The 16,570-nt window shown below is 48.6% G+C and overlaps 1 protein-coding gene across 1 annotated transcript in view; it reads right to left on the bottom strand.

Annotated features, from left to right (window-relative positions):
• LOC120897764 overlaps positions 1-15,471 on the bottom strand; it is a 33,408-nt gene extending 17,937 nt beyond the window's left edge. Inside the window, exons 1-3 of the mRNA XM_040302847.1 lie at positions 14,740-15,471; positions 14,486-14,648; positions 1,878-2,058 (exon numbers count right to left, since the gene is read on the bottom strand). Coding sequence (XP_040158781.1) covers positions 1,878-2,058; positions 14,486-14,648; positions 14,740-14,826 — 431 coding nt within the window. The 5' untranslated portion in view covers positions 14,827-15,471. The remainder of the gene's footprint in view (positions 1-1,877; positions 2,059-14,485; positions 14,649-14,739) is intronic.
• Between the last annotated feature and the right edge of the window lie 1,099 nt (positions 15,472-16,570).

Here is a 16,570-nt window from a genome sequence, read left to right as displayed (position 1 = left end):
TAGCCGGAGACGATGCAAGCTATTGCATTAATATTCGTCGCGTCTTCACAAATGGACACGGCTACGCTACTCCTTTGCGGCTCCTTTGATTGTTCTCAGCGCTCTAGCGTCATCCATTGCTATTCGCAGTTCACCACAAATACGCGCTCATTGTGTGGGTGCTGGAATCGTTCGATCGTGCTAAAAATTGATTCCCTTTATGAAACGCCCGTTACGGTGGGAAAGGTCAACTGGCGGCGACACGAGGGGATAATCTACCGTAATCGACAACGGGGTCCTCGATTGTTCATCACCGTGACGTCATCGAGTAGTGATTCGTTCGCCCACGAAATGACACACTCGAAGCGATTATTGTGTGCATAACAAAAATCAAATACAAATAAAACTCTACTTTATGGTTCATGGACGCGGTAAACGAAACCACGGAATGCAACCAATGCAATCCAGCGTTTGGTCTCACATTGTGGTTTATATGAGCTGAGCGTAAAAACCATGCAAGTTTCCACGAAGTGTATGTGAAACAGGGACTTCTTTCCAAATAATAATGTCGTAAAAGATCAACAAAAGCGAGGAGCTAGTCATGCATTTGTTATATTAAACAAAGCTGGACAAACGATAGTGCGATGGAGCGAGTGATTTAAAATGATATTGCTCCTTAAAATATGATGGCCCTGGCAACGCATTTGCCATGCTTTTGAGACAAACCAATCATGAATGATGGGGACTTTAAAGTTATTTTTGAAACTATTAATAATCATCAGCTTTTGGAAATTGGAATGCAATAACAACATGAAACTCGTAATTATCACGAAATTTAAGAATTGCTGTGTTCAAATTAAACCATATTCAATCAATTTGTTATAGCCTTTGATGCGTTCAGCGACTTTTTCATGCAGACAGTTGAATTGACTTAACACGAATATTCCATCAAATTGTTCAAAAATCGGTCGTGTTACTGTCTTTAAAAACTCCAAAATTCAACCATAATCCCTCCGGAGCGTAACCGACGCGACACTCGGGATATACTTTACGATCCTCCCTGATCCATCCTTTATTCCGTATCGAATAGCGGGTGTCCCAACGTCCGACAAGCTAAGCCTCGGCGACTGCAATTACTCCCGGCCCGGCTGACAGCGTCCAATATAGCCAGTCCGGTCAGTCTCGGTCAGAAGAAGAGGGAAACATACGAATTCGATACATCGTTCGGGCCAGCCCTGGTCCACCGCGGCTCGGCAGCTCGCTGCAATCAATCAATTGATCCGCGTAACGAGACAACGTAGGGCGTGCGCACGCCTGAGATGAAGATACGCGTACGGGTCGGTCGATTGCGAGAGTTAACTCGTTTGTTCGATTAAGTGCCACTGTCTTTGCAATGTCTGAACGAACTCCAGCAGCAACCAGGACATGATCGATCTGATCGAACGTGTTCAACGGGCCGTCAACACGGAGCAGCATGTGGTGTACGATTGGACGCATAGTGGCACCGGGATGATAATGCTAACATAGAACCGTATAAATAAACATAAGCATGACACTACACCAACAACATGGAAGCTACGGAACGCCAGAAGCACAGAAACACATACACCACTTGATTACTGAGTGTGGAAAAGCTCGTGTAACGCTTGTTACATTGCAGCATGCAGCATGCGGATGGAGCAAATGCGAAGCCGGTCGGAAGGGGTTAGATACAGACACAGGCAAACACCGAAACCACTCCCGGTGATGGATGGGATGATTGTTAGTTTTGCTCGAAAGGGCACCCGTAGTGATCGTGCGGTCAACGATGATGATGATGATGGCGGTGATGGTGGTGGTGGTGTTAGTTATTCTTACAGGCAGTTTAGCCGGTGGTTACCATGGTTAGCAAGTCTTACCTCGTCAGGATGGCGGCGACAGTCCACGCCGCAAGGCAGATTAGCAGGGCGCGCGTCTTCGTGCAGACGTACCCGGCCTTGAGCGGCTCGCAGATGGCGTAGTAGCGCTCGAACGATATCGCCAGAATCGTGAGGACACTCGCGTGTGCCACCGTCAGTTCCACGAACGGTACCGCCTTGCCTGCAAGCGAGCAATTCGAAGAGTGAGAGTGAGAAAGCGAGAAAAAAAATCATTACAAAACAAGTAGAACCAAAACCTCCACTAATGAAATCCCCGCAAATCGCTTAGAAACCACGGCACAAACAGAGAAAACGATGTAGCAAGGTTTTTGGACATGGATCGGCTAATTGAGCTACCACCACATGGCATGAAGCAAACTGTGGGAAACAGTGTAAACATAGGCGTTTACACTGCGAACGAATGCGCTCGTCCCAACATCCGGCAGGGCTCGACCGAAATTTCCTGTAGAGAAGCATCGAGCAAACGGGTGGACTGTGGGACGGAAAAGTTAAACATCACGTTAGCTTGTTTGATCGGAAAAGCATTGATTTTTCGGTGCTGGAGGCTGTTTAACTTTCCGGCGCGATACATTCGGTATGATGTCACCCGCAACGGAGGGCAACATGCTTTAGTGGTTTACCAAGGCTTTGCGTTTGCGTCTGCAAACTCATTTAAAGTCTGGCCCTGTTCCGGACGGAGTACGATGGTAAACGCACGTGCGTGTGCGGTATGTGCTTCCTTTGGCTTTGTTTCCAAGAACAGAATGATTACCAGAGCGGAAGGATTGACAAGGCAAGGGTTTTTTTTGCAAAGCTTAAAATCATAATTAAAAAGCCACTAGTTATTTGTGCCTGCAATCGATTCATTATTGTTGATGCATTATTCACCCTTGGCCTAACCACGGTCAAACGGTCATTAATACACGCGCAAACGCGGTCCATTCATGCATCACGCACCATCACGCCAAAGTGAACGGGCAGCGAATGATTTTTCTGGCTTTTTGGCGGGATGGTTTTAGGCATTCATTCATAAAATAAATTTCATTGCAGCCCGTGTTCACGTACCGTGCGGGCCATTGTTGTCACCCGAAATGAAGTGTACGAAGCGAGAACTGTGAATTAGACAGTGGCTGTGCTCCTGTTACTTTTTCATCAATGCACGTTCATTTACCACCGCACACAGGCTTTGTGGCCCGAGTGGCCGTGAGCTAGCTCGAACGCATGCATGAATGGAATGAAGCATGAAACCAACCCATCCGGCCACTATGGAAGGGTAGAGGGATGGGTGTAAGTTTTAAGAACGCGTTCACTCTTTTCCCCCGCTGCAAAACCGAATTGCCAACCGAAGACCGTCGGGCCCATCTTCGATTCATTTGCAGTGAATTTGGGTGCGCTCAAAGTATGGGAATTATCCTCAGCTACATTCATCGGTCGCACTTGTTGCCGATGTGTTGGTTTACTGTTGAATGAGTTGTCACTGCGTTACGCTGAACCTTGAGCTGATGAAGTATGATGAACGGATGTAGGAGAGAGAAATTATTTATTTCATTACTTTCAATATTTATTATTTATGTTTTTTTTACAATATTTTTTCAATATTTTAATGTTTTTAGAAACATATGTGAAAGACAATAAAGCGTGTGTATTGAGCAAGGTACATCAATTGAATAAAAAAAGGAATATTGTAACCTTAGTCAGCTAACACTGTGTTTGGGAAAAAAATATTCAAATGTATTAAGCTTTTCATGCATCACTATTAATTAATTGTTAATGCTTCTTCTTGGAAAAGCCTTAGAAAGGTCAACACATCAAGAAGGTACACATATCAATCAAAAGCATTGCTTGTCATTGAAAATCTCTAACAGTACACCAATGGTATGTTTTACGCTTGTTTAAAAAGTTTTCCAATTCCCATTTTGTGCTTCCCGTTCCATTGAGAATCATACAAATTTGTATATTATTTACAAATCTGTGGTAGGAGCTGAACATGATCGAAACCCCTTTTACCCCACAACCCAAGTTATGAGATGTAAAAATGTACCCAAACCTAAAGCTTAAATTTTCCCCGGTTTCAATGGACAACAGTTTACAGTGGCGCAGGCAGAAATTGCTTTTGCCGATTTCCCAGAAGACGAACCTCATGCTCATCGGTTTGGTTTCGGTTCACTGGGTTTTAATTAGATTCGTCAGTAATTACCATCAACCACCGTCTGTCGCCAACAGCACCCATCGCCCATCGCACCACACCGAAAAGCGAAAAAGCATGGCAAAGTGAAGCACTGGTTGACCGTCAGGACAGTTCGTCGCTAGGTGTAACAGTAGCAGCAAACACGTTCTGCTTGACGCGTGCAATCAGTTTCCCGGACTCCACGTTTATCAATATGATTTGTGTTGAGGTGCACACACCGGCACACCAGAATGTAAAGGTGAACTCGTTTTTGGCGTGACGCGGCAAGTAAGACACCCAGATAGCTGGCTTCCAAACCGAGCCAGACACTTCTGGCGTTTCTTCGCTCGCGGTCGTACCGCATATTGAACAACGATAAATTACTCGTCGCGCTAATAATCATCTTCATGCCAGTCGCACGCCCTGCCGGAGTACGATACGCCGTATTATAATTTAAAAGCCCTCCCCTTCCTTTTCACCACCCCGTGCGATGGGTTGTGTAGGATGATAAAATTTTATCAATTTACACACCCCAATGACACCGTTATGTTTATTTATTTTTCGCGGTTGCCCCTTTCTCGAGAGACAAAAGCAGCGGCCCTTGCGCTAATGTTACAAATCACCTCGCCGGCAAACTGGTTCCTCGGTGAAGGGGGGAAAACCCGCCAACCCGGCGATGCGTTACGAGCTATTTATTGTTTTCTCATTGTTGTGCTTCGAAAAACGATAAAAATAGTAAAATAGTCAACGGTGTGCACGGTTGGTGCACGGACTGGGTGTTGTCTCAGGTGTTGTTGCATACGATACGGCGGGTTGGTTAGACGATTGGTTCGCTACGAGCAAACTAGACATTTTGACGTTTCGATAGTACAGCGTGGGGTGATACAGCCGTTACACTCTACCGTTGCCTTTGTGCTTTGATTAGTGAATCCGAATGTTTATACATGGAGCCGGTGGAAACGAGCCCGTTTAACCAACATCAACCTTCGTGTCACTTCAACCGCTTCCAAATGCTTCGTTCCATTCGCTTCCGTTGGCACGCTACCAGTGTAAAATCATGCGCCGAAAGGAAACAACACCAAAAGACACAGACATTTTCAGTACACACACACACACACAGCACCTTCCTCCCACACGGTTGGCCACTCGGTTACACAGCAGCACCGTAGCCGTCACGGTGGGGCTGTAAGTCATCTTGCTCGATTGAAGTTTTGCAAGCTGGTCTGACAACCGACGATGCATATGCCGGCTTCAAACGAACCGGATTGCCGGGATGGAACAGAAACTTGATCCACTAGCACTGCACCAGTATCCATTTGCTTTGATGAGCAGCAGCGACCTTCTCCGAGCAGCGTGTGCCGCCGCGGTGGCAACAATCGTTTTCAAACCACGCAAACGCGTCAGTGTGAAGATCAAAATATTTATGCAAAAGCGGTCGCATCCAGCCCGGGGGGTTTTACAGCGTTTCGGCACGGCAGGGCGTAAGCGTGGTAGAAGAAAGCGTACAAACACAAAAAAGACACACAAACTGTGTGCCATGCTGCGTGTGCCGGGTGTGGTGGCTCAGGAGTGCACGCTGGAAAAGGATTGACGCTGACGCTTTGTCGATTGCATTCGGCCGTGTTGTGGGGCGTTCCGTTCCGGGGTTATTTACTTAATTGCTTAATTAACATTGCATGATTTGTCGATTGACTGTGGCTAAGTGGGGAACACCATTGTGCCGCATCTTTTGGATGAGGTACGATAATGGCCGTGCAGTGTGCCGATGTGGTTATGACATATTTAAATATTTCATACTTGACAAAGATGTTCCTGTTGATACGCACCTTCATTATTTTGTTTTTATGTATGTTAAATACTAAAACCTACTGTAGCGTGCATAGATTTGTGAGTTCATATGATATTTATAATTGCTTATAACGACTAAATTAATTGATTTATTAATTTAATGTACTTTAAATGTTCAATCTTGGCCTAGCAGACATGTGTTCATGTTTTTTTTAACTATCCAAACCCGTTTTTTACTCTAACCATTTCAATACAGCGCTAAACATGCGCCATTCCGTCTTGTGAAGCAATGAACTAAATAAAATGGATAAGAAAGCACAACACAGTCAAAACTGATTCATCCAAACACATTTTGCCCACCCTGTGTATTGTAAACATTTTTGATTATTCTTTCCAAAACACTTCCTCGTTAAAGATTCTTACGTCGACACATCGCACAGCCCGAGCCAACACCTGCAAACGTGGTCATTGCTAACCGGTAATGCAATTCATCCCCGAAATGACCATCTCCGCACCGACGAAATGATCCAGATCACTCACGGCCCAAAAGCAGTCCGGGGTTGCTGCTCTCGCGCAACCCATCCCGCCCCGTTCCGCCAGTTGCTAGAAGCTGAACGCAACATTCATCCCTCCTTATCCGCCACCGCGGCCAGCCGAAGTATCGCGGCACGGTCGTGAACTAGGTTTATTTCAATGTTCGGCTGCAATGTTCACCAGCAGCCGGTTCAGCCGTTTGGGCGCTAGACGCGCCCCGTTCCGAATGCCGGATGAGCTGATGCCGGACAACGATGAAGGCGATAGCGTTTGTGCAACTGCGCTCCTGGTCGATGAAGTTCATTTCGCAACGTGTGAGAGTTTTGATTGTTTGGGTCCATTTGATTTTATTAGTTGGCAAGCGGAGGCGGAATGAATTTACCATTTGAAGATAACACAAAAACGCAGACATCAATTGAAGCACGGAGGCGGTACGGTAAATGTGTTCATTATTGCACCCGACTGTGGTAATGTGTTATGCGTCCAGTAAAATTAAATGAAGCTGTGCAGCAACAGGTACAGGGCACGGCATTTCCGAAAACCAGCACGCTGCATGCAATAACCAATTACTTCGCGGCAGCACAATAAACCACCGACTGCAAGCGCATCGTATGTTTTGTTGTGGGTCAGTCAGACATTTATCTTGCTAACCCCACCGGCAACCGCCTCTTACGGTGGATCTTCCTTCATTTCCCCATTTGCAATGAAGACTCATTAGTATGGCTCCGGTGCAGCACATAAAGTACGCGCGGCGAGAACACGCTCGCATTACGGCGCCTGCATACGGAACCGTCGGTGGATTAACTGCCAAACGTGGCCAGTACGGTGCCTGCAAACAGAACCGTCTATCCTCACCGCACCATTCACAGCCATCGCTTGGACGTGATGGAAAGAAATCCAGAAGAAAATATCACACATACAAGGGGGGACGTTATTTATGTGCCTGTAGCCGGGCCAGTTGCTTATGATTGCACTTTTACGAGTGGTCTCTGGTTTGGGGGTTGATGTTGTTGTTTGAGTTTTTTGTTTGCTTCTTCTTTTTGCAGCTTATTCCCTCTCTCGTTCGGTGTTTTCGCACGATCAGCACACGATCACCATCGACATGATCTTTTACGTCGTTGCTTAATCGGTTGGATGACGATGATCATCTTTCATCGATCGGGCGTTGCGTGCAGACGTAGCGTACCATAACACAACGTAGGATTTACCATATTTCTTCAGCCTTCTGTGGCTGGCTTCATTTACCAGCACGGAACCAGCCGCGCGTTTGGTCACGACACCTACACCCCCCCAAAAAACCTTTGACCAACTAATTTCACCGCAATTTGTACCTTGCTTTAATTCATCGCGAATGTCAGGAAGCCACTTTAAACCGTTTCACACACCGTAAATCGCCCGCTTTGCCCGGACGCGCACTGGACGGGTCGATGCACTGCCACACCCGGTGCGTCTCTTGGTGGGCAGCAAAATTGGCCCTTTTTGCTCGTTTTTTATTTTTTTGCTGCACAGGCGCTAATTACTATTTATTGCACGGAGGCCTTATTTTCGTCGTCTCCAAATGTTGCGGCAGGCCTCAAGAACCCGTGGCTCTACCCCCCCTCCACTCGCTGGAATGTGCTAACAGCTACCAGAGGTGAGCTGTCGAGCTGTGGCAGAGTGGTTCCGTGCAAACACCGTGAACGGTAAGCAATTTGCTGCTGGCTTGCACCATAGTTGCCATTACCCAGCCTTACTTCATCCCACCCGTGGACAGCAGTCACGCAGCGTTGTGGCCGCAAACCAAAAAAAAAAGGTGCATTTTATTCATCGTTCTGGGGAGCTTTCGTCATGCTGAAGTGCATGCTTTATTTGAATATTTCTTTTGCAACTTGGGGTAGTGTGGATGGGATTTTGTTTATTTGCGCCAGCTAAAGGGTAGGAAGGCATCGTCAAGTGAAACCGAACTTGCACTCTGACACATTCCAACGCTCAAGCTATCCGATGTTGCTGCAGTTGCTTTGCCTTAAGCTCCAAGTTCCGCTCGAATGCAAATCCCATCGTTTCGATATCCTCTTCGAAAATCATGCTTTACACCCCCCTGTTGGAGGTTGACATGTAATGGCACCAGCAAAGTTCAAAGCGTAATGAATTCCACTTCATCCTGTTCACGCCCCGAGCATCCCGGGGTAGCGCAGGTTCACCCGGTAGGTGGTGAGCGTGCAGTGGTATCGTATCGTTTTCCTTTCGGGCATCCCACGAAATGCTATCTGCTCGTAGGTTAGCTTTGTGTGCTCCGCGGCAAGAACTTCATTTGATCCGTGTGGTCGATAAGGAACAGAAAGCGATATCCAAAACCGATCCGAGGTTTTGCTGCACATTCCTACCTGTGCCATTCACTCCAGCAAAGTGGCGAATTTGTGCTTCTTGCTGGTGCAACGTCACCAAACTTCGTGCATCATTTAGTGTACACTGCACAATGTACAGCAGGTTCATGTGCACAGTTTGCGGTTTTGCTTCAGGCATGGGTGAGAGTTGAAGGTTAGAAGATGGACAAACACTGCCTTAGGTTAGGGGCTGGTAGGGCATGTGTAGTAGACCAGCCAACGAATCGATGTGGCTCAATGTGGCTCGAACCATAGTGTAATACATTCTGCTGACACCGAAGGTGACTTTCAGCTGGCTGGCCGATAATGCAATGAATTATTGTTGGAGCCGATTTTGGTGAGCACAGGCACAGCACGATTCATCCTTTTCTTTCCACTATCTATTTCGCTTAAACATCTCAGGACTTTATTATACGGTGAAAGCACGTCCTAGCTGATTGGACTTTTTTGTTGCTCTTTTTTTTTTTGCTTCCTTTTCAGCCACTGTGAGTGTGAGTGTGTGCGCTGTAAGAAAGCTCTCCCGTAGCGCAAGGTTCCGCTGTAAATGGACTCCAGCTTAGGAAGTGCCAAGAAAAATATCATCCCACACAAAAGAACAACAATGGAAACCGATACATTTTGGAGCATTTGCTTGTGTTTTCGCCCTTCTTTCTCTGTCTCACACATTATCTCTTTGTGTTGGCCAGATTTTGGAGCAAACGGGCTGGGACAGTAGTTCCTGCTTTTATCTTTCTTGTGTGCATCGATCGAAGGACAGGAACAACACCCAACCGATGGGAAAGATTTTCAGTTTATATATGTCATAAAGTTGCAAAATTGAACTTCGATTTCATGTGCGTTCAGCGTCCCCCTCCCCACCGGTGGTGACCTATTTAGTCGAACGTACTTCATATCGAACTAGCCCTATTAAAACTGGGAACGATGGTAATAAAGTTCAATTGATTTATTCTTATTCGGACACTGAGACAGGCGCAGGGAACCTCGGATTAAAGCGGCAAAGAACTTGTTTCTAATGCAGTACCACAGCGAGCACTCGGTACCAGCTGGTAATGATGATTTATGACGGACCTGATAAAAACCCCCCGCGCGCGCTCGCGTTCCGAGGTTAATGTTTTTCCACTTCCCGGCATACCGGACCAGCGGCCAGCGGATCGTAAGCGGATGCTGCTCGATCAAGCTGCGCTGGGTGGATAGTGTAACTAATATCCATCCCACTCCCCCGACATTATCCCGCGTCCGAGTAGGCCAGTCGATTTAATGGCACTCGGGGGCAACAAATGGTTCGGCTCTTCGGACACGGTTCCAGTGGTTGAAATCCAACAATGGTACCGCTGCGCTACCAGTCCAGACCTTTTGGACATGGACGACAGGCACGCGGAAGCGGATAGTGAAAAAGGGACATATGCTGTGTGGTCAGCTCCGGAGTCGGAACTTGAAGTGACCGATAGCAAGAGCAAAGATGGCAAGCGTATCGGACATACGGTTGCTCCTGCTGCTGCTGCTGCTGCTGTTAGCGATCTTGATGATGACCTAAATTTTGACCGAACTGCAAAGCACCATCACAAAGACGACGCCTGTTCGGTTTGGCGACATACTTGGAAATCTAATCCTCAACCACAGTGACGTAAGGGACTACCAGTTTCGAGTGGTTCTTTCAATGGGCGGTGAGTGGTGGAAAGTTCGTTGAAAAGCAAGACAGCTGGTGGACTTACACAACCCAACAGCTTCCACCATGCCGAGGAGCGCGTGAGTACATAAATCGATGCAGTTTTATCTTGCTTCCGATGCACCGGCAGCTTAGCCCGTTCACCACAGCCACACACACACACACCCGCAGGCAATGAGCTTCTGATCGCATTTAGCCACCGTAGAAATGCGGGCTCTTTTCCGAGTCCTGCCCTTGTAAGTTCAACCTCAGCCACCCAGTACTAGGTGGTGCACCGGGGAGTGAATGAAAATCCACTTACGTAGTGATGCAAGAAGCCAACCAACCAAAGGACTCTCGTTGCTTTGCCTGGATGGGAGGAGGTTATAACATTGTTTGCCTCCTGCAAAATGGACCAGATTGCGATCACGCCAATGGAGTAATGATTCACACACACATTGCATGCTGAACTACCGCTAGGACAGTATGTTACCAGAGCAAGGCGCACGTGTGAGAAAGTCTCTGTTTGCCGATTTTAAATCAAATTGCTGCAGATTATGTTTACTTTTATTTTGTCATTTCTTCAAATATTCAACATTCTTTTTATATAGAAAATACCAACACAATAAAGGATGCTCTCTTCAGCTGTATCGTGTTAGCATACCCTCAGTACCGTTTAATTGTAATCCAGCGTAAGATCCACTTTGCTCAATAGCTTTCCACTGTTGTTCGCTGGTTGCGCTGCGTAATTGATTGGTCTTAAGGCCCTGTTATGAACGTAAAACGTAAAGCTAAACTCTCATGAGTTCACCATTCTGTGCTAGCAAACGATCCAACCCACAACACCCGAGCGTAATGAGCGGATGGTGGGAAACTAAATTAAGCATCTTACGAGCGCAATCCGATCATCGACGGTACATTGGCTTGCATTTTATGGGCCAACACTCAATAGCAAACCTGGGCGTGCCCGGGGGCTCAATAACTACCCACCCCGGAGGGAGATATTCATCGTGCGGGTGCGTTCCTCTACTTCCCCCATTCAACTTCAACGATTAACCCCTCCGACGGTGCAAAGAAGATGCAAATTGTTCATTTTCATAACTTTTCTCCAACAGTGTGCATGAAGTACACACCGCTACAGTGCTGGTGTGTGTGTATGTAATGGCTATTACCTGCCCGAGCTACACTGGTTCAGCGATGGCAGATTTATGTGCCACCAGGTAATCGGTTTATTGGCTCGGGAGGAATTTTGTTTTTTTCCCCTCTTTCTCCAGCCGACCTTTGCGGATGCCTTCATCAGCACTCGATGCTGCGCAATGCATGTACGAGAGAATCCGTAGCAAATTCCGGAGCAGCAACACCTACTTCGACAGCAGAACCACCACCGTTCGGCTGGCATATCGCACAGGGAAAGCCCCCAGCAACCGGGGGCCTGCATTCCGGCGCCCCGAGTATTGACCGCCGTGCGATGGAACGAATCGAAAAGAAAGCCAATCGCACGCGGGCTTTTGCTGAAAGGGAACGTCCTCGGGCCTCGGATCGCATTGAACTCGCGCAAACGCCCTTCGACTGCGACCTCCCCCACCGTATGTGCTGAGAGAGAGAAAGGAAGGAAGAGGAAGGGTCAAACACACAATTCCAACCAAGTCCGCCGGCGGAGCGGTGGAAAAAGGAAAGCGCAACCAGAGCATATCCAAAATTAATTGTAATTTCCGGCGCGGCCAGCACCTCCGGGCGGCACGAAAGTGCCCCGTGGTGAAATTGCATTTAAATTATCTCACTGCCCTGCTCTGTCTGCCTGCCTGCCGGCCAGCCTTGTGGCTGCTTCCGCTCACAACCGAACGAGCAAAACTCGTGTAGCAAAGTTTTTTTCGGGAGCCTATCCTTTCTTTTGCTTCTATCGAGTGGCCTTCTTCGCTCCGCGATAAAGCGTCACCTTTAAGAGGATGTCTTGATGTTGAAGAATCCATGTTCATGGTTGCTTCTTGCTTGTTGATGAAGGTGTGCACAGTAAAATGAACCTCGCAGCAAAGCCCCGGCAAGATATGGAGAAAAGTGGTGCGGCAGGTGCGGCGAAGCGGAAAAACAAACTGGACCTGAACGCTACTAGCCGCGCGTCTCTCGAACGAGTTGCCCCCCGAGGGGGGGATCGGTTGCCGTTGAAAATGAATTTTGTCGACCGAAAATCCACCAGCATTGCACGATTCGATACATATTCATCAGGTTTGGGATTAGCGAGCGAGAGAGACCATCAAGCCGGAACAATCGTGCAAGCCCCCCGAAGGTCCCATAACATGCATTACTTGCTGCCGGTTGGTTCTTCAGTATCGCCAAGAAGCACGGTTGGTTGGTAAAGTTATGCAGAAAAACCCCCATATGCCGTGCCGTTGATTGGCATCGAGAGATTTGCTGTGGGATTCCAGCGTCCTGTCTTGTGCGTAACGCATCATCACGTCTCATCCCGCTGTTTATCCAGCGTGAGCGCGTCTGAATCGTTTGCATCTTCCTGACATTCCCAGTTTCGGTTACAGTTTCCACTTCCTACCACACTGTGATACACTTCATCCCACACTCATCCCGAACCGGGAATGAAGTGTGGCGAACGAATCCCTTCGGACACCGCGTCTCACGGCTGGCCCGTGGGCGTAACTCATGCGAAGATGCCGCTCACTTGGTGCGCACTTTTGCAAGCACTGTTTGCATACGATCCGGCCCATCATGTGCGAGGAAAAAAGATAGCCGGAAAATGTTGAATCGAGAGAAGAAAAAAAAATGGATCCATCAGAACCTACGCTAAGCAAACATTCTCTGCAGAACATTATCGTTAGCGGTGGCGCGCTTGCTCCTAATTCCACCAGCGTCTCCGCAACACATTACGCCCCGCACACCAAATGGGTCATAAGTTATGTTTAATAATGTTGTGGCAGCAGTTTATTCCAACGGCCAAAAGGCTCCCGCTTGACAGCCCGGCCACTGAAGTGGGCTGATGTTTGGGAGCATGCTTTCTGTTTTGCTTTCCGTGCGATTACTCTTTATCCATTTGCTCTTATCCCTCGTCCCGTTTGGGTTATTTTGGGGTTTTCTTTCACCGTTCCAAACCCTGCTGCAACTGGTGCAATCCAATCGGCCCAATTGCTGGGATGGTGCACTCCGCTGTCCCGGTGGCAGTGGTGGTGGTGGAGTTTTGTGCATTAAATGTGTCATTGCATGTAAATCAGAGCAGTGAAGCGTTATCCAGCGCACAAATCCGACTGCTTCTTGGCGTTCGCGTACCGTCTGCACTGTGGCTAAGGCGACAGCCAATTTTTGAACATGACGGGCAAACACAACAGCAAAAGAAAACAGTTAACCCAGGTCTGAAACGAAATGCACAAGACCACCTGCCGTGTGCCGTGTGGCCCGTCGCGGCAACGGGTGCAGCCGATGACAGCGCAGTGCAGCAGTGGTTCAGGTGTAAAATCGCGCAATCGGTAAGAATGCGGGAAGAATTTTGCACCGTGCAGGTTCGGTGCAAGGAAAAGCTAATGGTTTTGCTTCCATTGGTCGTTATTGGGGTGAGCTGTTTGGCGGAAAGTTTTCGCCAAAGGTCAATGTGACAATGCGGTTGCAACGGCCCCGGTAATGGGTAAAGTTAGCTCGTGTTAATAAGTTTGCTTACATTTGACTCACAAATGAAGCCAGATACCCCCCGAAATAGTACAATGCAACGTGCGAAATCAGCGTGATGCATGCTGAACGGCGACGACGGCGGTGTCTAATCTTTGGACAGTTGGCGTGGTATTTTTGATATCACTAAATAAATTTCGCTTTTAGCCGCAAAGCAAAGACTTCCAGCGACATTAAAAACACACTCACACAAATTGTGGAAAAGAAAAGAAAACACCGAAAAAAAGTAATGCATTTAGATGCTCGGGAAATGATACTCGTACAGCCAATCGAGTGAAGTACGCTAAAATGAAGCTCGTCAACGAAGCGCCACGTCGTTTCCGCTCGGAATGGAGCAAGTGCGTTTAGCAAGACATCCGGCGGGGAAGGACAAACAGAAGCCAATCCCTCTCATTCTCTCTCTCTCCTTCGTCATCATTGTCGTAATGGTACGGTTGCTACTTACACATTTCCTCCCCGAGCACCCAAACCTCGGGCGGCGAGTTGACCTCCACCAGCACGGTCGGTGTGCAGACGAGCAGAACGAGCAGATCGGCGATGCTTAGATTGGTGAGGAAGATGTTGGTCGAGTTGCGCATATCCTTCGTCTTGAGTATGACAATCGGGACCTAAATCGGGGGAGAAGGGACAGAAAGGGCATTATGACCTGTCTCCAACCACTACAGTTGTTTTGGCCTCATTGGCACCCTTGTAACTCACCATAACGTTGCCGATAACGCCGAGACACATGATAATGATACAGAACACCATCGACGTCGCCCGGATGTACTCCGGAATTTGGGGCATTTCGCTGGAATCGTTAAAGCCAGCGGAAGCGGTCCCATCAGCAGCAGCAGCGGCAAACGCCACCCCTCTATCGAACGGTGCCGGCTCGGTGGTGAGGACGGTAGTGCTGGCACCGAGCAACGACGGCCCCGCTCCTCCCACCGAGCGCGTACCGTTGAGCAGCAAACGGCCGAACCGATTTCCGTAAGCGTTACCGGCGTTACTGGCGTTACTGTTGCCCGGGTCAGCATCGAGCGCTTGGGATGCCGCGATGCTGCCGACGTGAATGAGCTGCGACAGCACAATCCATACGACCGACGCCACCCGCACTGCCGATCGCCTGCCCGCCGTCCCTGACCTACGCTCCCGAGGCGTCGTTTTGCTCCGCCGTTCACCGGCCCCGAACTGCACACACTCACTGTCCCCACCGAGCGATGGTGCGGCATTCTGCCGCACGCAACAATGCGCCTGTCGCACGACAGCGCTCAGCTGCCCTGCGACAGGCGAGTGCCGCTGGCGGTGGTCCTGCGAGCCGCCCACCACCCAACCGTGCCCGTCCACCAGCGAAAGGACATGGTGGTGGTGGTGGTGTGGGTCACCGACACCTTGCCCACCGCGGGACGCCGGTCGCGCCGGTTGCGAACTGCTTGCGGTAGTCACACTTTGCCTGGCTTATTAACGGCAACGGCAATCTACCCCGTATCGGTTTTCCGCCTCACTACCACTCCCTCCCTGAAAGTGCTGCGGTGAAGCCTTTTCCGCCGCCGCCGCCACAGACAGGAAAAACGGTCGCCTTCGTCGCCGATTTGCTCGATGAATCACGGACGTTTTGGGCCGTGCGCGATCACACTTCCCGTCGATGATTTGCAGGTTTCTCTTCCGCTGAAACGAAGGTAAAAACGAGGGGTTGTGGTGTTAGAAAAAAGGGGAAAAACCAAGACAGTGCTAATGATATATAAAGCGCGTCGGATAAGTGTCTAAATTGCTGGCAGTGCGAGATTGCGATAAACCACTCGCTAATAAGTAACGCATTGGCAGCGCAAACGATCGAAACGTGATAAAAGGTGTTTCTCGCAAACTGCCCCCAAGCCGGTAGGGCAATGAAGAAGCTCCGGCAATCCGGTAACACTCTACTATCGCCACCGACTAATAAATCGTCCGAGCGAAGCAAATCTCATAAGTTGCTTATTTTTATTAGCCCATTCGGTTCATTCATTCATTGGCTCCCCTCCCCATACGCACATCGATCATGCCACGAGAACAAAACTGCGAACCGATATAAGGTGTAACCGTATCCTAAACAAAGCTTCCGACGCACAATTCGCACACACGCAATGCTGCCACCGTAACTGGGACGCATGTCTTAATGCCACTTTTGATTCCTCTGCTTTTCCAGCTGCACTAATTTGCCCCCCGGTTCCGGCAGTTTATGAGTTCATCCGAAATCACATTTCACAAAACCCACTTTTGGGATGCTGCCTCTTGAGCTGGCATGGCAGACCATCTGCGCTTACTCATCCGACCCTGAGCGATGGAGTTTTTTTTTTCTTGTTGTTGTTATGCCCCTGATTGGACCGATTCTTGGCACGTAACATTTAAAAAGCATCCGTTTGAGTGTGGCAGATGGGAAGTGAGGTGAGCTACGGGTAAGATGTAGCAAATTAACACCTTACCCGAACCCGAAGAGCGCAGAGTGAGTAAAGCAAGCAGAAAAAACCCCTTCTTGGCCAACCGATAGCCGGCAGCTCGTACGGCAAACACGCGA

Source organism: Anopheles arabiensis, chromosome 2 (genome assembly GCF_016920715.1).
Source record: "Anopheles arabiensis isolate DONGOLA chromosome 2, AaraD3, whole genome shotgun sequence".
Classification (NCBI taxonomy): Eukaryota; Metazoa; Arthropoda; class Insecta; order Diptera; family Culicidae; genus Anopheles; species Anopheles arabiensis.
This window is presented reverse-complemented; position numbering and strand designations above follow the sequence as displayed.